The sequence below is a fragment of the Periplaneta americana genome, chromosome 11, assembly GCF_040183065.1.
Source record: "Periplaneta americana isolate PAMFEO1 chromosome 11, P.americana_PAMFEO1_priV1, whole genome shotgun sequence".
Lineage (NCBI taxonomy): Eukaryota > Metazoa > Arthropoda > Insecta > Blattodea > Blattidae > Periplaneta > Periplaneta americana.
The window spans coordinates 26,151,567-26,174,427 of NC_091127.1; the positions used below are offsets into that span (position 1 = coordinate 26,151,567).

The 22,861-nt window shown below is 35.4% G+C and overlaps 1 protein-coding gene across 1 annotated transcript in view; it reads right to left on the reverse strand.

Annotated features, from left to right (window-relative positions):
* Meltrin (meltrin) overlaps nt 1–22,861 on the reverse strand; it is a 573,117-nt gene that overhangs the window by 44,875 nt on the left and 505,381 nt on the right. The window contains exons 5-14 of the mRNA XM_069839168.1: nt 20,722–20,804; nt 18,482–18,639; nt 10,512–10,570; nt 9,481–9,645; nt 6,039–6,208; nt 5,611–5,826; nt 3,951–4,049; nt 2,141–2,300; nt 389–529; nt 17–189 (exon numbers count right to left, since the gene is read on the reverse strand). Coding sequence (XP_069695269.1) covers nt 17–189; nt 389–529; nt 2,141–2,300; nt 3,951–4,049; nt 5,611–5,826; nt 6,039–6,208; nt 9,481–9,645; nt 10,512–10,570; nt 18,482–18,639; nt 20,722–20,804 — 1,424 coding nt within the window. The remainder of the gene's footprint in view (nt 1–16; nt 190–388; nt 530–2,140; nt 2,301–3,950; nt 4,050–5,610; nt 5,827–6,038; nt 6,209–9,480; nt 9,646–10,511; nt 10,571–18,481; nt 18,640–20,721; nt 20,805–22,861) is intronic.

Genomic DNA, 22,861 nt, shown 5'->3' on the forward strand with positions numbered 1-22,861 from the left:
CTTGAAAACTTCTCACTCGTCATTGCATTTCATGTAGGACTGGTTAAGGCGGTTGTAGCCACAGTTGCCATGTCGTGTGCCCTTTGTGTTCATCTGATAGCACTGTAGATCAGAACTCTTCCCCGATGGACCCCATAACAGTCGACATTGGTCAGTGTGAGTGCGACATGAGCCCTGGTAGCAGAAAGCCTGAAATCAAATGAAATCAAAGAAGTAAAGTTTGCTCTCGTTAAGCTTGTTTCCAAATCCACATCCAGAGACCTGAATGTATTAAAAATGCGTACCGTAATTAAGTCATATGTTTAAAAAAAACTGTAAATTGTATGGAAACTATCACAATAAGACACATGACACAGGTGCAGTAGCAACATTAATAGATGGAACTCACCTTGCCCCTGTCGCAGGTCTCTCCGTCGATCTTAAACACGTCATCAGGACAGTATTCCGACTGTCCCGTGCAGTATTCAGGCAGATCGCACTCATGGTCCGCAGAGCGACACATGGTCCCTGCTGTCTTAGGCCTACATGTCTGTTGTAACACGAAGGGAACACACAGTAATTAACATTAATATCTAGTAAATATTCGTAATAACAGTGACCCTCAACAAAGTTCCCCCTCGCCTCCCTTCTCACTCTTTCACACACAGAGTCATCAAAGTGCGTTCCCCTCACAACTAAATATAAATATACAGTATACAAAACCTGAGTCTGTGAAAGTCAAAGAGCAATAGTGCTTATATTAAGAAAAACCTAAAGAAGTGCTCTACTTAAAAAATGTAGATCTTGATGCGAAAGAAATTATCACCGAATCAGATAAAGAGGTTTACTTGAGACTTGTACAATTTTATTGTTAATACCGACTTGAACATATAAAATAACCTAGAATGAGGTAATAACAAATGACTCTTCAAGCTCTAAATGCTAGATGAAAAAATTCTGAGGAACAGAAAAAAACAACGCAAAATAAATAAGTAAATAAATAAATAAATAAATAAATAAATATATATATATATATATAAATAAATAAATAAATAATACGAGTAATAATAATAATAATAATAATAATAATAACTGCTTTCAAGAAACTGAAAGTTAGAATTTATAAAACAATTATATTACTGGTTGTATGTTTGGTTGTGAAACTTGGACTCTTACTTTAAGAGAGGAACAGAGGTTAAGGGAGTTCGAGAATAAGGTGCTGAGAAAATTATTTGGGGCTAAAAGGGATAAGCTACAGGAGAATGCACGCATTGTATTCTTCACCTAACATAATTAGGAACATAAAATCCAGATGTTTGAGATGGGTAAGACATGTAGCAAGTATGGGTGATCCAGAAATGCGTACAGAGTGTTAATTGGGAGACCTGAGGTAAACAGGCTTTTGGGGAGGCCGAGACGTAGATGGGAGGATAATATTAAAATGGATTTGTGGGAGTTGAGTTATGATTAGAGCTAGGATTTATATGTAGTAAGAGTTAAGAATTATGCCGAGTATAGTTGAGTTCATGTGATGCAGGTTAAGAAGGTTCTAATCCTAGTTGACAAAACTCGAAATGCAGAAAAGTCACAGCTTTTAACCCTCACCCCCACCCCGCTGTTCTGTAAGTGATGGTTAAGAGGATTAAAGGCCCTTAGCACTAACTAATGGAAGTACTGAATGACAAAAATGGCATGTATAAGGAGTGGGGGGCATGGCTTGCATGTTTATAAACTATACCAGTACCGACTAAAAATATTAGCTTTTACTACATACGAATCCTAGTTCTAGTTATGATGTTAGGGAGTGGATTAATCTTGCTCAGGATAGGGACCGAGGGCGGGCTTATGTGAGAGCGGCAATGAACCTCTGGGTTCCCTAAAACTTTGTAAGTAATAATGATGATGATTATGATGACGATAATGATAATAAGAATAATAATAATAATCTTATGAAGCTATTATTATTATTATTATTATTATTATTATTATTATTATTATTATTATTATTATTGTCCAGGGACTTCAGAATATATTATCATTATTTTCGGCTAAAAATTCTAATTTTTTCAAGTACTTCCTTCATGGGAGAATAAATAAAATACGACCGAAAGTACTGAAGAAACAATTGTATAAAGACAGTGTATCATACATTGAGACTCACCTTGAGGTCGCAGCACTCTCCAGTGGCACATGACGCATTGGGATACAGCATGCAGGTGGAGGCATTACAGCAGGGGTTGTCGCAGTGACCCTTCATGCCACAGTCGCATTGTTCGCCCGACTCCACAAATAAATTCCCGCACACTGGACTGTCAAACAGGCTGCACATAAAGCACTTCATTATAATTATGGACACAGTTCAGTACCGTCTTCTTTAGTGCGTTGTGTGTGCTTATGTCTGCAGGTCATAATGAAAAATAAGTGTTATCTCCTACATAAAAAGTGTATATAATGTCTGATTACATATATTCTGCAACAATTAAAATAATCACTGTATTAATAAAGATTGTCGAATTATCCATATCACACCCTTACAGATTCCCTTTTCCCATATCCATAATTCTCTAGATTCTTCAATAATCCCTACTCACATGACCTTAAAAAACAAACGAACGAACGAAAGTTATCATTCTCTACAGCTGATATAATTCCAATTCCTGCCTCAATCCTCAATTATAAAGTCATTGATGTGGGAACCTGGAGGCTTGAACAACTTTGTGTACTACGGTGCTACGAGTAAATCAACATATACCAGTAACTGAATGGTTGGCCAGAACAAGGTTGTAACCATCGAATGTTTTTTTTTTTTTTTTTTTTTTTTTTGGTAAATTAAGATTAGTGGCTCAGGAAGCACTTACTCTATTAGCATTACTTATTGAAATGTACACATTAGGGTAATAAAGCAACATGTAGAAGGCTTCACAAACAACCTCATTTCATGCTTAACTCAACATACCAAAAAATGTAGGTTACAACCTTGTTCTGGCCAACCATTCAAATTATTAATCTGAAATAAATATAGTTTAGGTCTATACTGTTTCATTTGACACTATACCCCCTATATACTAAAATAAATCTGAAAGAAAATAGATGAGTGTGATCTAAAGACGCGTTAAGTCCATTTTTATAAAAGGACTGCACTAGTTTCTTTTTTAATCCACCAGTCTATGGACTGAGCGAGTTTTCAAGTGACATTCATAATAATCAGCCTCTAGATAAGGAAGAAAACAGCTTAAAATATAATGATAGAGGGCTCAAACATAATCATATACATGAATAAATCATAAAAGCAACCAAATGAACTGAGCGAGTTTTGGGATTTCAAATAAAATCATGTTGTTACTGGAGTAAAAATTAGCCTATATAGTTTATGTATTTATTTCCAGATTAGCTTATTTATATCTATTAGACATGACGAAATCTATCCAGCAGTTTAGGATAAAACTACACAAAGGAATGATAGGATGCCAAAAACCACTTTTTTATTATTAAATCCTCATACACTAGATGAATTAAAAGACAATATGCACCATAATGACACAAAACTACGCAGTGCTGTAGGGAACATTTCTACACAATGAAAACATGTAATAAAAACGGGTCTTGTCACTTAGAGATCCTGCTGTAAGTTAGGCTATGGTACAATTTTCATGACTGGAAAACCTGCAGCAGCCTATCAGATGCAAGAAACTGCTTGGTGACATCGATGCTTCTGTCCTGTCAACAGACTGAGTGGAAGTGATGGGTAGGGTTTGACTCCTTGTACAGTTCTTTCATTACATCTCTGCCGGTGAGTGACCAGTAAATTTCAATTGGCTTATCTTGGTCGTGGGCATCAGAGCATTAAAAAGCATTGCAAATTTCCGTTATCTCTCTTCCCTCCTACCGCAAACTGTGACGTTGCACAGAGGCAAAGATATAATACGAGATCTACATGTAATGAAGTATGAGAATTTACTTGTGTGGCGTACCTCTGTGGCTTATTGCGTAGACAGTAGTCCATCCCGTGCTCGAAGGCCAAAGCCAAGTACTCTAAACTACACGAACTCCACTGAGTCGGACTCATTGAGCTGAAAATTGAACAGAACAGTCATTTTACAATACCATAAAACCTCCTCACAAAGTCATTTTATTCCTCATATAACCACTTACACTAAATTTCTTAGCATTTTATAAATGAATTCTTCTAAAGACAAAAAGTTATCTTGATCTTGTTATAAAATGGTTCCATGTTTTCATATACAGCACGCTGCAATAAAGTCATACCGAAGTGTTTATTATGGAATATGATTGCCTTACTGATTGATTCCTACTGTCCAGGTTATTTGATTTGCTCCATGCCTCATGCAGCATTCCAACAGGATTTTTTTTTTTTTAATTCATGATAGCCTAGTAACCAAAACATTTACTTTAGCAAGTTCTAAGTTTTATGAAGAGGTCTTCCTTATTTAAAAAGTCGGGAATTAGTTTTATATTTTCGAACAAGTTCCACCTTCTATTTCAACTATTGTTCTAAAATTATTTTTTATGTTTGATTTAAATTTATTTTTAACTCAGGGGAATAGTATGTAATGTACGAATAATGTATACTTAGTAGGTAATGTTTGTGTGAAACAACTGCCTGTGCCATTTTTTGCATGGACATTACCAAATTTACAATATAAAATATTGATTAATGTTAATTATTAGAAATCACTGACAAATTAAGAGAAAAGAACTTAAAACATGGTATTGATGGTTATGGTGCACAAACAAAGGATCAAAACAATGCCCAAAGAGATCATATTGATGACTAAGAAGTGATACCGTGTATCTGCAGAAATGGTAATTTACTTTAACCACATTATTATTATTATTATTATTATTATTATTATTATTATTATTATTATTATTATTATTAATTGGAAAGTTAACTAATATTTTTCCTCGAGTATATTAGAAGATCTTGCAAAGCAGAAAAACATACAAAAGTTTTGTCTATTTTGAGCAAAACTAATTTTTAAAACAGTTTTCTGATTCACCTGCAAATTTACAGATACGAGGTATCACTTCTTATCCATTGATGTAGCCAATTCATTTTGATTATGATGATATTGGTCATAATTAATTAATTAATTAATTAATTACACACTGCTCCCAAGTGAGGGTAGCCCTTACGTACTCAGTATACCTTCAAAAAATAAATATACATATGTACACGTAGATAATTAAATTAAAAAAAAAAGAACAAAGAAAAGGGCATGAAAAATTACAATTGCTATTAATGTGGCATCATGTGATTAATTAGGATTTAACAGCATTTTTTAACACTGTTAACACAATGTCATCACTCAGAAATGTTGGCAGAGCAAATTGCCATCGAAATTCTTCGAAATAAGCTGGTATTGTCCCTCGAGTACCTATGAGAACTAATAGAACTTGCAATAGTAGTAATAATAATAATAATAATAATAATAATAATAATAATAATAATAATAATAATAATACAAACTCATAAGGATGATAATACATTTTATTATTATTATTATTATTATTATTATTATTATTATTATTATTATTATTATTATTATTATAGGAGTAATGGTTGTAGTAATAATAGTGGTGATAGTGGTTGTGGTAGCATCAATTCACCTGGAAGAAGGCGCCATGATGCAGCGGTCACTTGGACACTCGCAATCATTGGTATCATGTTCCATGCCGAAGTTGTGTCCCATCTCGTGCGCCACCGTAGTAGCTACCAGTCCCACCACGTTGCTGTGATCCATACTCACACCTCCAGAGAACTCAAATGTGCAGATGGGGCCCTTCAGTGCTTTACCAACAACTCCTCCATCAAACTGCACTCGTCTGCAATATACCATGAATTCAAAATCCGCATCCTCGCACAGTCAACAATATGATACAACTGGAAGTCCGTACATACTACATGAAAAGTGTAAAGTGGTGAATATTTCGTGAAACGAAAATTAAGCTGACTAGTCTAATTTCACAGACTGACATTCAAATCATTACAATATAAAAGCAGGTACCGGTAACAGAAAACTAGAAGAGTTACTTACGTCAAAAGTTGGGCATTATCATTTGGATGCTCTTTGACCAGTCGTTCACGGCGATAATGGAGAAAGTTGGTGAGTGTTGTGTCGCCATTTGACGAAAGTGTGATCTCATCATACTCTGTCCACACAACGACACCAACCAGTGTGATGAAAATGTTCAGTGGCACGTATAACTGAAACAAATAACATATACGTATTTATTTTACATATTACCTCATTTATACTTATTACAACAAACTACATGTTGCCTTTGTTATCTAGGATAGGCGAGAAAATGTTCCGTGTTTAATCTGGTCTGGTCATGGTAAGTGAACAGTATCTTTCAGTTATTGTTAGCGACAAGTCAAGTGAACATGTCTACAGTGAAACAAAAAATTATTTCAGAGTACTTTAGTGAAGCATGTGTAATGGAAAAGGGGCCGAAATGTTAATTAAAAAATATCTGAATTACACGATACAAAGAAAATCTGACGTATATGTATAAATTTTAGCAAGATTTTTCCACACATACAGTGCAAACTGGCATTTTACGTGTATTCAGAACATAAAGAATATACTGCGCACAATATAACTTGAGCTCTGAGCTTTCTGGTATAAGAACTTGTAATTGTTAATTACATGCAACACATCGAACCTGTGGCGAGTCTTAACTCATTTCATGTTGATTGGATAGGTAAAAAAACACCAGATATTTACTTTTCATATCGTCGTTGTTCCTGCAATAACTCCTATGTGCAAAATATGAAATTTATCAGTAGGAAGAAAAAACACATTTATTCTTCTATGGCAGTAGTGCATAGAGATCTGAATTCTTACATTTTCGAAAGAAAGAAATATAATTACATATAGGGGATTTTATTATTTGCTGTATCACTATTTAAGTTATTTAATAGAGCAAAAATATGAAAATCGATCAATATGTCACATAGGAGTTATTGCAGGAACAACGACGAGTCCACACCTGTGGAGTAACGGTTAGCGCGTCTAGCCGCGAAACCAGGTGGCCCGAGTTCGATTCCCGGTCGGGGCAAGTTACCTGGTTGAGGTTTTTTCCGGGGTTTTCCCTCAACCCAATATGAGCAAATGCCGGGTAACTTTCGGTGTTGGACCCCGGACTCATTTCACCGGCATTATCACCTTCATCTCATTCAGACGCTAAATAACCTAAGATGTTGATAAAGCGTCGTAAAATAACCTACTAAAATAAAACAAAAGGAAAATGATGTGATGCTAAGCCTACAAAATATTAATTTTCGAACTTTCATGAAAATACTCTACCTGTTTTTTGCATCCATGATTATGTATAACCTAGTAAACGGAAGTTTATTTCCTTATTTCGGTAAATAGTTAAAAATTTCATTTATATGCCAATTCTAAATAATAGCTCAGGAAAATAAATTATAAATAGTACAATTTTCTACAAAGCGATAAGAAAATGAACTGCTGCAAAACAAGTAAAATATATACAGGATGTAAATGATATACTGTCAAAAAAATACTGTTGGTAGAGCATAAATAACCGAAAAAAGTCAAATAATGTTTTTTGTAACTGTCAAGGTATTTCCAGAAAAAATATGTTTCGTGAGTCTAACGTTTTTGAAACTGAGAATAGACAGTCACTATCTACTTTGCCCGATATATACGCTGAAGCGATGAAGCAATCGTTTGTTACTCTGTTGTGTCTTTCTTGCGTGTTGGTATGTGTTGGGCGCAAGGTCATCGACAATGAAAATCACATCCAGTCGAAATGTAAACAAATAATATTAGACAGGGGAGCTATGATAGGTAGCGAAATCGAGTTGCGAATGCCAGCTATAACATCGTGCTAACCACACGATACCTCCATTCTGGTTGGATGATCGTCTACCTCTGCTTCGGCATATGGGCGTGAGGCCAGTAGCCACCTGGTCGGTCTAGGTCCTTCATGGGCTGTAGCACCATGGTTTATTACTATCAATCTTAAAAACTTGAAATTCTACAAATTAAAAATAAAATTATAAGGAATTAATTATTAAATTTCACTGGGCATTTTTTTAGTAGACTGATATGTCCTGTCTATATAATTCTGGCATTTTATATCGTTTACATTCTGTACAAGAAATTACTGTAATCTTCGTAACGCCGACTTTTAGGAAAGTCCCAAGACTGAGCGCATTATAGTAGTATTAGTAGTAGTATTTATTTATTTAACCTGGTAGAGATAAGGCCGTCAGGCCTTCTCTGCCCCTCTACCAGGAGATTCCAACTATAATATGAACAATAAAATTACAATTAGTATTAAATTTACAGTTACAATTACAAATAAAATTACAATTAGTATTAAATTTACAATTACAATTACAATAAAAATCAAAGTACGAAAAGATTACCTCACTAATTAAAGCTAGATAATTTATCATAGAGAAACAAAGAATATTTTATATTTACTGAATTGCAACTCAAACCTAGAATAACAAACTTTTATACTGATGAAATTACTGGATATTGAAATATTTTGTGATAGATTAAGGAAACTATTTACAAGAAATCAATTACTGACCAAGTGCCTAGTAAGTTTGCGTTTGAATTCAATTTTATTTCGACAGTCCCTGATGCTAGCAGGCAGCGAATTCCAGAGTCTTGGAAGGGCTATTGTGAAAGAGGATGAGTATGAGGAGGTGCGATGGGATGGTATTGTTAGTATTGTTTCATGACGAGAGCGTGTGTTCAGATTGTGGTGGGAAGAAAGGTACGGTAAGTGAAGCGAGACGACAGGTACGAAGGAATAGAAGAGTTCAAGATTTCGAAGAGAAAGAGGAGTGAATGTAAATTTCTTTTCTTATCTAGTTTAAGCCAACCTATTGCTTCCAGGGATGGGGTGATATGATCATATTTACGAACATTGCTTACAAAACGTACACACAAATTATGAGCACGTTGAAGTTTCGTTTTGTTGTCGCTGGAGAGGTCAATCAGTATAATGCCAGCATAGTCAAAATAGGGAAATACAAGTGTCTGCACAAGGGACTTTTTTAAGCAAGAGGGAAGATGAACATTTATCCTTTTTAGCACATGGATAATAGAATATACTTTTCTGCAGGTTTCTGTGATTTGATATTTTTAGATGTGGTTAAATTTATGAAAGATTGCAAACCACAGTTTAACAGTCAGTTTACCTTACAGTGAGTTATGATATAAATTTTACTTCCCAAAAATCGGCCAGCAGCTATCAGGCAATGGTACATAAATTCACTGTATCGAGCATATGCGGAGACTAAGAGAAAAGCAGAGAATAGGAAACATTGGAGAAAGCTGGGTTTGCGGTGAAAGACCTGCCCTTGAGCAGGACACTATGAATGAATGAGGCCATCATGCATACAAGATTAGATTCTACTTACACAATAAGAATGACATACTGTAATAATTGCTCAATTCTCGAATGAAAAATGAACAATATGGTACTTACAGCATTGATAATGTTGGCGATCTCTTTGCAGTGAAGGTTCACCTTCTCGCGGCTCTCTCCCAGCTCTTTGTACTCCTTGTTATCTACCACAAGCACCAACTCCACGTAGCGCGACTGTTTATTGGCATTGTACGGACCTCGGATCGTGTCCGTGCTGCGTTTATACTGAGCAACAAACACATAATAAAATTATCAAAATATTTCAGTTACATTAAGTAGTACAAAGGACTCGAACATGAAAGAAGTTTTGAGTTTTCCACAGGTGTTTTGGAACTTAATACCTCTAACATTTCTAACTACAATTCTTACAAATTCCATAATTAGGGTAATAATATAGTATTGGATCTGAAGGATCAACTGCTCTGTTGGGTCCGTTATGCATCGAGATCCTTCAGGTTACCATGGATAGAATCTGGTTCCGAAACGTTGGAAATATCGTCCCCAACACAAGGTGGAACACACAGAACTTTTCTTCCGTATACATTCACAATGAATTTCTAAAATCTTGTATCATTAGCTCTTATAGAGAGGAAACACGTAGAGAATTACCACAGTCTAGTATATGCTCCTTGAGTTGTGAGGGTGCTAGGAACAATAAACTATGCCAGTACTATTTCGCATTGTCTGTAATGAGGCGATAGTAGCGATCCTAGTGGTTAGCAACTAACTATGGATGCATATTTACTACGTATTGAGCTTCGTGACTGTATATACTAGACTGTGATATTGGCCTCTGTACTTAGATTCCTTGGAGAAAGATGATTTAAGTTCTAAACCTCCAGAAAATGAATTCCTCGTTCGCTCACGAGTCTTTTTACTGTATGCTATTTGGACTAACCTAAATTTATCTGAACAAATTCTTCCCTCCCTGAGAAAAACATAATTATAAAAACTGTTCAAATACCATTTCAAAAAATAAGAAATGGAAGGCTGTGACCTCAAAACTGCTGAGGAACGTTCTTTAGAACTGATTGCGAGTTATATTGAACAGTAGGCTAGGCCTCAGGAATAACATTGCAAAGACAACTTACCCTGAGAATTCTGTTAAATTCCTGATTATCTAAGATATGATGTGACGTCCCTGAGTATCCTGAAAAAGAAAAAGAAAATTAATGTAGACCTACATATATGCTACATTTTCCAGATTTGAAGTTTCCTCAAATTTTAATATTCCCACAATAGGGGTTCTTAAATTCAACCAAATAATACATTCAAATACACTTTATTAGAAAAAAAACCTTATTTGAAACTTGAAATCTCTCGATAGTGGTGACTGTACTAATAACGGTAGTGGTGATTGATTACATGTCTCGACGAAATTGAATGAGTCCTACATCTTCCTAGATGTTACACAATTAGCCAAATGGCTACAGCAAATCCCCAACTCCACGTGTCATGGACAAACACAGTGTTGGAGCAAGTTCTAGCAGGGTACTCCCGTTTCTCTTGCCAATATTCCACCATCTTTCCGTTATTCATACATTGCCATTTTTACCTAATTCTCCAATCTTTCCTATTTTCTGTCTTCCTCTTTGTCTCCGCATATGATCCATATATCTTAATGTCGTCTACGAGTATCATCTGATATCTTCTACTGCCACGAACTCTTCTCCCGTTCACCATTCCTTCCAGTGGATCCTTCAGTAGGCAGTTTATTCTCAACCAATGACCCATCCAAATCCTTTTCCTCTTTCTGATCAGTTTCAGAATCATTCTTTCTTCTTCCACTCTTTCCAACACAGCTTCGTTTCTTACTCTGTCCATTTCACACACTCCATTCTTCTCCATATCCACATTTCAAATGCTTCTATTCGCTTCTTTTCACTTCGTCGTATTGTCCATGTTTCTGCCCCATACAATGCTACACTCCACACAAGTACTTCACTAGTATCTTCGTTAGTTCTTTCTCCAGAGGTCCCTTTCTATTAAAAATTTCCTTTGCCATTGCTATTTTCCCTTCGACTTCTTGGCAACAGCCCATGTTACTGCTTATAGTATACTCCAAGTATTTGAAGCTGTCCACTTGCTCTACTGTCTCATTTAGAATTCGCAAGTTTACCTTCTTTACTTTTTTTCCTATGACCATGGTCTTCATCTTGTTGGCATTTATCTTCATCCCATACTGCTCACAGCTGCCATTTAGCTTCAGTAGCATATCCCTTAGTATCATCTCCTCTTCTGCTAATATCGCCATATCATCAGCAAAACTTACACACTTTATTCCTCTTCCTTCTACTATCACTCCTCCCATGTTCTGAAAACAGTTCTTCACTAAATTCTCCAAGTAGATGTTGAACAGGGTAGGGATAAAGGGCATCCTTGTCGTACTCCTCTCCCTAAATAAAATATAGTATTATTTTACTTAAACATTACCCTGTTTTTTGTTTTCCGGATTAAAATTATTCCTGTTTGCTGATGTGCTGAAAATGTAATGCTGGTGAGGGGAAAAAATGGGTCGTCTGACAACAAGTTCAGCCAATTTACGTCTGCGGTTAGCATACAATGTGAATGAGAGAGTCGTGAATGTTTGCACAAACACATTAAATATTTATATATGAGACTAGAGGCGGTATGCATGGAAATTGCATATTAAATGTTTGTGAAATTTCCAATAAAAGATCAGAACCGATATGCACATTTTTATGGACATGAATAGCGTTTCATTACAGCATTGTCATTTGAGTTACACTTTTGTAGATTTTTGTTAGTAGGAGACCAGAGCAAATAAATGCAATAGCACATTATTAATGAAATAACACAATGATGACCAATTTTTACTTTTTTATTATGCGAAGTTTTATAAAGAGAACATATTGTGGTACAGAAAAAAAAATATATTTAGATTTTTTCACTAATTACAAATTTTCAGCATCCTGATATCAGGAAATGGTTTCCGGTACGCAGTTTGTCTGTGTATAGTGATTTCCCTTGAACTAGCGGAAGGAATTTGTTCATATCGAGTATGTACTGGACGTGTAAATTTAGTTGGGAACGATGCACATGGAATACAATTATGTTTACTAAAAATTAATGGACTTTATTAGAAAAACACAAAAAAAAAATATTTCTTCCTTAAAAATGTTTCTTACAAAGTTACGAACGAAATAGGAGATACCTGTATTAATTCCTGTGGTTCGGAGATATTACTTATGTGCAATCGAAATCTTCTTCAGACAAAAAAATCGTCTAAAACTTATCTATACAAATTATTTGCAAAGCTATTGTGACAGCGACGTGAGAATCGAACTCACGACCAGCGTCCCGAATGAAAGCAGATCGCACAGGCTCCACGGAACATTGAGTGACGTCGCGCGGTGGAGAGAAGAGAGAGGGTGTATTACGTAACGCGACGAGTCTGCGCGCGCAGCTGCTACTAACGCAGTGAATGTGGAACGACCTTCTCGACTATTCCAGAAGTCTGTCATTGTAGAGATATCGAGATAATTCTCTATACGCCTGTAGAAGGTTCTCGCAACTATGATTTTGCTATAAAAGAGCAGGCGCCAGCGAACTAGAGTTTCAGAGTTTTCAGTTATTCAGTCAGTGAGAAAGCCAGAGCAAGCAAGCCAGCCGGAGTTCGACTCGAGTGTGCGTCCGCATCTGCGTCAGCATCCGAAGGCCTGAGTTCGAGTGCAGTGGACCGCAGTTGGAGGGACCTGAGTTCGAGTGCAGTGGACCGCAGTTGGAGGGACCCGAGTTCGAGTACAGTGAACTGTCTCTGAAGGTCTGTGGTTCGAGATACTGTGAACTCGAGTGACTGAGATAGAAGAACTGTGAACTGAGAACTGATAGTTCTGATTTGTAAATAGTGCTTTGTAAATATTAGTTAAGATTAACAGTTAATTGTTGTTCGTAATAGTCCAAGTAAATTGTCATTGTCGTCGGTGGAGTGCTATAACGAATACTGTGTTGAGTGAAGATCCAATTGTTGACGAGAGCGTTTAAGGTGAATTGTAGAAAGGAATTATTGTTGTGACGAATTAATTACATTGTTGGAACTAATAAAATTTACACTATCATAATATTACAACTCCCTGTGGAACAAGAAAGATCGTTAAGAGTTAATTTTGAATAAACCACAATTTTGTGTTATTTCATTATGTTTTATTCACATAATATCTAAGTAAAATGACCCACATATTCAATTCGAACAAGATCCGTACAATAGTTTAGTAGAAGTTGCTGTACACTGATAGCCAACATAAACACAGCATGCCCAAAACCATTATTTTTAGACATTAATGATTCTGAAAACTTTTTTGCGAACACCTCTAATGTATTTTTAAAATTTTAACAGCCACTCCTATAAGTCTTAAGTAGATCTCTCAACACTAGGCAAGCATGGTAAAAATATGACTATAATAGGGTAGCGTGAGAAAAGCACTTTTAACACTAGTGCGACTTTCAATTGTTTTCCACTAAATGTCACACTAGAATTAGATCAATAAAATAGTTCAAACAATGACAAGTCTAATTTTAAACATGACTGTTTTTTATTAAAAAAAGATACACAAATTAAATAAATTGCTTCACCAAATATTTTAATTGAATTATGAAACAATTAAGAATTAAATGTAATTTAAACAATTAGGATGTGCCTGGATTCGAACCGGGACCTCTCGATCTCTAGCCTAACAATCTACCAACTGAGCCACAACACCGGCTGCTTTTAACGCGATAAAGTTTCACTATTATAATGGGGCGGATTACAGCAGTGAAGTCGGAAGAATTGTGTCGCATGGACGAATGGCTCTTTAAAAAGTAATGTATAGTCCAAGCGTTCAATTAATGCCCAGGAGGTGTCAAAGAGGGTGCTTTCTTTTGAAAAGGTAAGAGTGTGTTCATAGATTAGGGCTTCTCAGACGCCGCTCCAATCACAAGAAGCGGTAATGTATTATCACAGTCTACTATATACAGTCGCGAAGCTCAATATGTAGTGAAAATGCAAACATGGGTAGTTGCTCACCACTAGGATCGCTACTATCGTCTCATCATCGTAGATCTCTCTCCTAGTAGACGACAAAATATGTTATACTTTCGTTGTCGTGTTCTTTTGGAAAAATTAACACCTTCCTTCCATTATTGAAATATTAAATGCATAAAGTTAATTTATTATTTTAATGAAGTATATTAAATTCCACCATAAACTCGAAGATGCCTGCAAGAAATAAGTTAATATAATTTTTGTTTGTGCAAAACGAACTGAAATTTACTATAATAGCTTCACTCATTCAAGATTATAGCGATAATTAACTATGAAACCAATAAATATTAATTTGCATTTCCCTTTACAACAATAATAATGGAAATATGAATTAATGGAGTAACTTACGTGTACCGGTACTTGTAGTGTAGGCTTACGTAGTTAACAAAGTGGGATGAGGTTAAGCAATAATAATCACACCGGAATTGGAAATAAAACGTGATCAATAAATTTTATTGTATCAGATTTTTTCTATATCTCTAGTAAAGCAACAAATAAAAATAACAACAAAATTAACAGCTATAATTAAAAACATATCCTTTGAAAAAAAAAGTAGGCCTAAGCAATAATAATCCCACCAGAATTGAAAATAAAACGTGATCAATAAATTTCATTAAAACAAACCTAATTTTTCTACGTCTTTAGTAAAATAACACATAAAAATAATAACAAAATTAATAGCTACAATTAAAAATATATCCTCTGAAAATCAATGTGAAATGCGCAACGAGCTAGCACTCGATAGAAATACGACACAGTCCAAAGTCGACCATGGACAGTCTATTGTTTCTAGTTGCTAACCGCTTGGAGCGCTTTATCACGAGATTTGCAAAAAAAACACCTCAAGCTTCGCGACTGTATATAGTAGACTGTGGTATTATGTCTACCAATGATGGGTTAGTAATTTTATTGTAACTGACGTTCTCATATCAATTCCACGAGGAGTAAAAACCAAAGTTGACATTTAAGATCTTTTTAAGGAATTAGAAGAATCTGTTGGGATTTGTAATTTTTATTCATGTTTTCGTACTTAAAAATCTAGCAAAACTAAATTTTCACAATTTCTTTTCTTTGCGTCGAAATATCAATTCCGCTTTAAATGTATCATTGCCTTTGAAATATTAGAATTTGTAAAACGTAGAAAAACAATGAGGGTAGTGTATTTTCTAAAAGGAAATAAACATTGCGAACATGACAATGCCTGTATCTTTTTAGTTATTTTCTGTCACTCATAGGGCGCAAAATAAGCTAAAATAAGCGCAAGTGCAAAAAATTCGTCCCGGCTTCTTCCCTCAAAAAGTCAATACCTTTAGATGGCAGAGCGGATTAAATATGGTGCTTGAGCTCCAGATCATGTAAGCATAAACAACGATGTGTAAATTCAGAAGAGATTCACTTTCCAGATTTCTGCGGATATAAAAGATTGACAGCACTAATACTGTATACCTACACCTGTAAGGGCAGATAGTAAGTAAAAAGACGTACGCGTACACATAATGCTCCATTTACCAGTAAATCTTGTATTAAATCGAGGATTCGATGGCATTAATATGAAATTAAGCTCCTTGAATAGGCTATTTACCGAGTCGTTCTTATTTCTATTTATTAATACGTCCTGCCAAAAAAAAACATATAAAAAATAAGAAGTGGTAAGTTATAACAAATATTTAAAAAACTACTAAATGTTATATATTTTTTATTATTCGTGGGAAGGACTGGACATTAGGGTGATAATACGTGCCATTTTATATAGTCCCAACGGATTCGGCCTAAAATGCCGTTTTATTTCGGTTTTATTTGAAATTGATTTCAGTGTAATTCAAACTACCGTATTTGTAGAAAGATGATATCACATCAGTAAGCTAAAACGAAAACATTGCTTTACTGCTTTGTGAGCGCAAACGACTACACAGGTCATTTGTGTTACTGTACTTCATTTGCTGTTCACTGAATTGGGTTTAGTGTTTAACAAACACTAGACGATTTGAACAACATTGTACTGGTAACATGTTTTAAGTTAATAAACAATTGATATTCTCACTGTGTGGACTTTAGCCACATGTTATGTTGACTTTCACATACTCATTCATTACTTTTCGTAGTTTCTTCATTTTATTTCCAGATGTTTGCAGAAAATAGAGATAAAAGTAGCATTTCAAATAGGCCTAAAGCATTGTAAAGGGCGAAGAAAAGGATTGCATAGGCCTAAATGCTCTAAAGATGCGTCTCTAGATATATTGGCTTTATAACATTTACAACATTATGACAGCATAATAATTATGAGCTTATTCTTAGAAGAGGGAGAATTCAAACTGATCTGTAATAACAGTCTTCGGTTTTGTTCAGGAGTCCGGCAGAGGGACGGGACTTTTATGGAGCGTGTATCTCTCACAGCACAGTTGAGGGGCGATAAAGCGCGTACATTCTGTTGCCAGTACAATATACAATGCTATTTAGTCATCATGGTAAGGTGGAGGGGTGCACAATTTGGTTTTGCAATTAAAAGCTTTCGTAAGTACTGGATTACAGCTTTGAGTCTGTTATGCGTGAATTTCGTCGTCATTTTAATTTATGGCGACATGATCGCGTCCCATTTGCGCATGCGATTAAAACATGGATTCCCATCTTGGAGGAAAGTAGTTCGGCAGTGAAGAAAAAGCGTCAGAGGGAAGGAGAACCGTGTGGACTCCGGACAACATTGTTCCAATGAATATGCTGCGCCACTCTGTCGGAGATGTGAAGACCAGGGTGCGAATTAAGATTTCTGATGAGGGGGGGATAGAATCCCAGATAGAGAATACCATACATAAAATTATTATTGTCCTCATTCGATACGGCTCAACGCTTGGTTACACTGAGTTGCTTGTCTTGCATCTTGATCATAATAATAATTCTACATCTTGATTACACAACTTTTAACACTGTATCACTTCGGAATATGTATGATATGAACTTTCTTGTGTTAAATTTTAACGTACCTTGTTAACATGTTTCGACCTATTTTCGGTCATCTTCGGAACTGGTCGTTGTTGGTCTTGGCGCCTCTTGTTTCCTGTGTGGGTGCGTTCGTAATGTAGAGTCAAAGAGTGTATGTGTTTTGAAATTGAGTTGCGTGTTGAGAATATCGTTGGAGTGTGTTTTCGTGTGTCTGTATATTTCATATTGTTCTAGTGTGTTGAGTTTCTGGCTTTTTGGTTGGATGTGCAGTATTTCCATGTCTGTGTTGATGTCTCTGTAGGTGTGGTTGGCATTTGTGATGTGTTCTGCATATGTGGAGGTGTTTTGTAATTTTGTTATGGCTGTGATGTGTTCTTTGTAACGTGTTTGAAATGATCTGCCTGTCTGTCCTATGTAGAAGTTGTTGCAACGACCAGTTCCGAAGATGACCGAAAATAGGTCGAAACATGTTAACAAGGTACGTTAAAATTTAACACAAGAAAGTTCTTATCATACATATTCCGAAATAATAATAATTATTATATCCATGAGCAGGCTTAAGATAAGATACGTAATTCCTAAGTTATTGATTGTTGTCAGTTTTCCGGTGTTGGTAATACATCAATATTATTTTCTTTGATTAGTTTATACTTTACAAAACACTCGTATAAAAACAATTATATTTTGTGGGGGGGAAAGAAGTTATTCCTAGCAGGGATGTTAATATGAATTTATAAGAGGGGGATAACTTTCCAACAGGGAGGGAAATCCCCCCCCCCATTCTCCCGCCGTTAATTCGCACCCTGGTGAAGAATGTGCACGCGTAAATGGTAATCACTTACAGGACATCCTTTTGAAGAAATAAATGACAAACTGAACTAGAATAATTTGGACATGAAGTAAACGCTTCCTCAAATTAGAAAATGGTAGCAATGTACGGATTAGAAGTCGAAGTTAAATGATTCAATATGAAATATGGAAAATACAAAATTAGTGTCTTCCCCCCCCCCCAGTGTACCGGAAGGTAATGTTTAATTCAGAGCAATACAACTATAAGAACAGAAAACTTTTGATACTCACCACAAGTCTGGTTTGTCTTAACATCTGAATGCCTGTAAAGATAATGTGGGGATGAAATTCCGTTTTCCCCTCTATCTTCATCATCGTCTCCCCCTCCTCCTTCATCAGTCGATCCTCTTTCCAGGTAATGTAACTCTTCACCATCGAATATCACTCCACTAGAAATAGGCAAAATGAAATAAAAACGGATGTAATTTTAAAACGTAATAATAAAATACTATAGGGCCTATTGAACTAATATGAAATACATAAACATTTCCGAATCACCACATAGAATCTTGTGTGCCTTAGAGAAACGTAACGAAACTGACAAGAACAATTTACTCTATGACTGAGGATAAGGGAATTTTAAGGAAAGATAAAAATCCAAGCATAAACTCTTTTGGAAAGAAGGTACAACCAGGGTCCCATGTACCGCACTTAGACGGAAAAATATTTTTCATAGTATTTTACATTTTTCAAAAACAATGCATATACAGTACTTCTAATATTACACTACTTATATTATTAATTTTAAAGTATATATTCATTAGAAAAGTAGAAATCTGATTTATAGAAAGAAAACTTTAACAATATTTTGTTGTTAATGTTCACGTAAATTTGGCAGTCCAATTATTTTCCGGTTCTGCAATGTAAAAGTGGCGATGACGTCTTCCGAAATAAGACATTTCTCCTATATGAAGAAACATTCCAGGCCTTCTGTGCTCGAGGTTGTGGGTTCGATCCCGGCCCAGGCTCATATAATAGACTTACTGGCATGTAAAGAACTCATCCGAGATCAAATTCCGGCACACCAGCGACGCTGTTAAAACCTCGGCAGTTACGAGCGTCGTTAAATAAACCACAATTTTAATTTTAAACATTCCTCACACAAAAACGTTTAATTTTTATAAAGTAAAATCTCAGCGTAACTTTTTTTTGAAAATGGGATATTCATTATAATTATTGTAGTGACTATAATTACACATTTATATAGTGCATATTTTAGTATATTTTGTTTATATAGGCCATATATATATATATATATATATATATATATATATATATATATATATATATACACAGTAGTGCATCGATTATCCGAAACAATTGTTCGGATAACTGAGTTTTCGGATAACCGAACATTCACGAAAACAAATTGTACCGGGGTGTCATATGAGCAGTATGAAACAAAGAAACACTGATATTAAACACAAAACTGTACATATGTATATATTTCGTATCACACGTCTTACATATAAAACAGAGACTAGCCTAGTTTGACAAGTTCAAAATGCCATTAAAGTAGGCTTACAGTTTAGGAAAAGAAGTCCGAAAGGTATTTTTTGCTTCAGAGCTGAGACTCGTTTTATTTTTTTATTTTTATTATTATTTTTTTTTGCAGCCAAATCTCAAAAACAGCGTTAGCGGATCTTCTACATGGCGCGCGCGCAAATTTGAATTTGCCGACTGGAACGCTTTCGGTTGATCGATATTCGGATAATCGATGCTCTACTATACATACATACATACATACATACATACATACATACATACATACATACATACATACATACATACATACAGGGTGAACCAGAACTCTACAAACTTTCACAGGTTGCTCAGGGATGTTGGCTGAGTGTTTTGATATAAGGAACCTATGGTCTCATACTCAGCCAACATCCCTGAACAACCTGTGAAAGTTTGCCGGTAGAGTTCTGGTTCAACCTGTATATATGTTGTTTTTTGTATACATACATAGATTCTCCTTAGTAGGTTAGTATTGCATGAGAATGAATTAAAAATAAACACATCGAACAACGAAACCTTTCACACAGCCCAATGCAAAAATGGGTACTAGATTCTATTCCACGGCACACATACAAAAAAATATGAATTTTGCGTTTTCCATTAATTACCGAATTTGTGTGAACACCACAATAACAGGACAGTTTTACCCATATAATGTTGGTAAGAAGAGAAATGAAATAATAATATTAATAACAATAATAATAATAATAATAATAATAATAATAATAATAATAATAATAATAATAATAATAATAATAATAATAATAATATTAATAATAAAGTAAAAAGGCGCACAGTACATTAATAAAATTAGTTCACACTCATTCCTCATCAGTTATCACAAATTTCATTTAGATTCTCCCGAAGTGGGACCCAGGTCTCTGATGGATTAGGCATTCGAGTAGCGGTGCGATATCACACGTGGATCGATTCATTCTCGCTACGCATACCTGAGTCCGTGGCACGTGGAGATGGCTGCCCACGAGTTGTGCAGGCCCCGCAACTTGCCCTGGTATTGGCACAGCTCCACATCCTGCAACAATACTGACTGATAAACTGCAAAGTCTCTAAAAATGAACTATTCTCACATCGTAACTACCGTAGTTCATTACGAAAATGCTCACTGCCAAAGTCATCTATCTGTCCTACGTTATTACAGCCATTTATAATAGCGCCATAGAATATTATGCGTTCAACCTCTGTTCCGACGTTCAACGGAAGATTACTGATGAATAGAGTTCGGATTTTTATGTAATATTGATGGTAAAAATATGTACATAATTATGTAACTAAAAGTCTAAAAATATGTATTGTTGTTTAGTCAACTGTCCGAAGACAGAGGTCTGAAGCTCACAAACAACACCAAGAAAGCACCACTTATGAGGCAACTAGGCCAGGAGATAATGAGATAGGGTGGCCAAAATATGTATTAATATATGTAATATCCTAGATCATATATGTAACAGATTGCTCATCCCTATGTTAAAATCGGCAGCACTTTGAAGAGAACAACCGTCAGGATCGCCACCCATCGCCAACAAACACGAGATGCCAGTACAGTCGCTAATGCAATTCAAATGGGAATTATGACGTGACTTCTTATGTAACAACTAGATGGCAGCATAGTAAACCTGACAAAAGTTATTACCGTCAAAACCTATAAGGCCGAGTAATCTGGGTAGCCTATATAATTATGATTTAGGATAATATCAAAATTGCACAGAGAGTTAAAATCATTGTCACTCAATTCAAAAAATTATTTAATTTCAAATAAAATATATAAATTATAAAATTAGTTTCATACAAATTGCACATTTATAATAGCTAGTATCTACGGTGTTCAGGTGAAAAGGCTTATTCCACAAAACGATTTTTTTTCAAAAACAGCTGTAATTAAATTTTAGCACATTATTATTAGTTACTTTATATGAAAGAATGTAAACATAATTGTCAAAAAACATATCTTTAAGTTTTCTAATTAAATTTTAACTGATTACAGCAAAAAAGTCACATTTAAAAATGAGGGTTAAGCCCTTTTACCTAAACATCATCGATATGTTACGGTATAGTTTTTGGTGCAATACTAAAGTTAATCAAGGCATAAAGCACAGTATGTCACGAGATATTTCTCCATATTTTATATTTTCACAAGGTAAGTTCCGTCGGTGATCGGACAGTATACGGGATGTATCACGAGGTTTTCCCGCGGTTTATGGAGGTGATTCCTGGTGTTATTTGGAACAAAACATGTAAATACAATAATGGGGCGACATTCATAATTAAGGAGTTATGGCAATTTGAAAGAGCAAAAAAAAAAAAAAAAAAAAAAAAAAACTATTTTATTTGAGGATGTCACTGACAAAAATGGAAATCATAGTTAGAATACAAACAAGTGCTTCATTTTGCACCAGTCTCTTGCATGTAGAGTGGATTTAAAGCAAATATTCAAAATTTCCTCCCTGTATCTGAAGGCAAAGATTCGCAAGGGTGTGAACCGCGCGTGTAGCATTTCGTAACTTCACATGTTCGTTCCTTATTGTCGCTGCGGCATCTAAAATACGTTGAATCAACTCTTCTCGTGTTTGCACCCTAATCTGGTACACGATGTCTTTCATCCACCCCCAGATGCAGTAATCTAGGGTGTTAAATCTGGGGATCTGGCAAGCAAACGGTTGGCATGATCATGTGGTTCTAAATGCTGGCTCTTTTTGCACACGAAAAGGATACAGTCCGTTCTCATGAAGAATTCTCTACACTTTGGAATATGAAACGTTAAATCTTCCCCCCACACATTGTTAGTCCTGCTCAAACATGTCTAGCGCTACATACACTATGGCCTGTTTCGAAAATCTGTTGTAACTCCTTAATTATGAATGTCACCACATTACTGTATTTATATTTTTTGTTTCAAATAACACCAGGAATCACGTCCATAAACCAGGGGAAAAACTCGTGATACACCATGTGTTAGCCTATTATACAGTGGAAACGAACTCTCGAAATCGAATGAGATTACTGGTGCATACTTATACACTATCTACCAAAAAGTAATTGGGCACCGTTTTTGCCCCTTTAGAACCTCGTGGTACC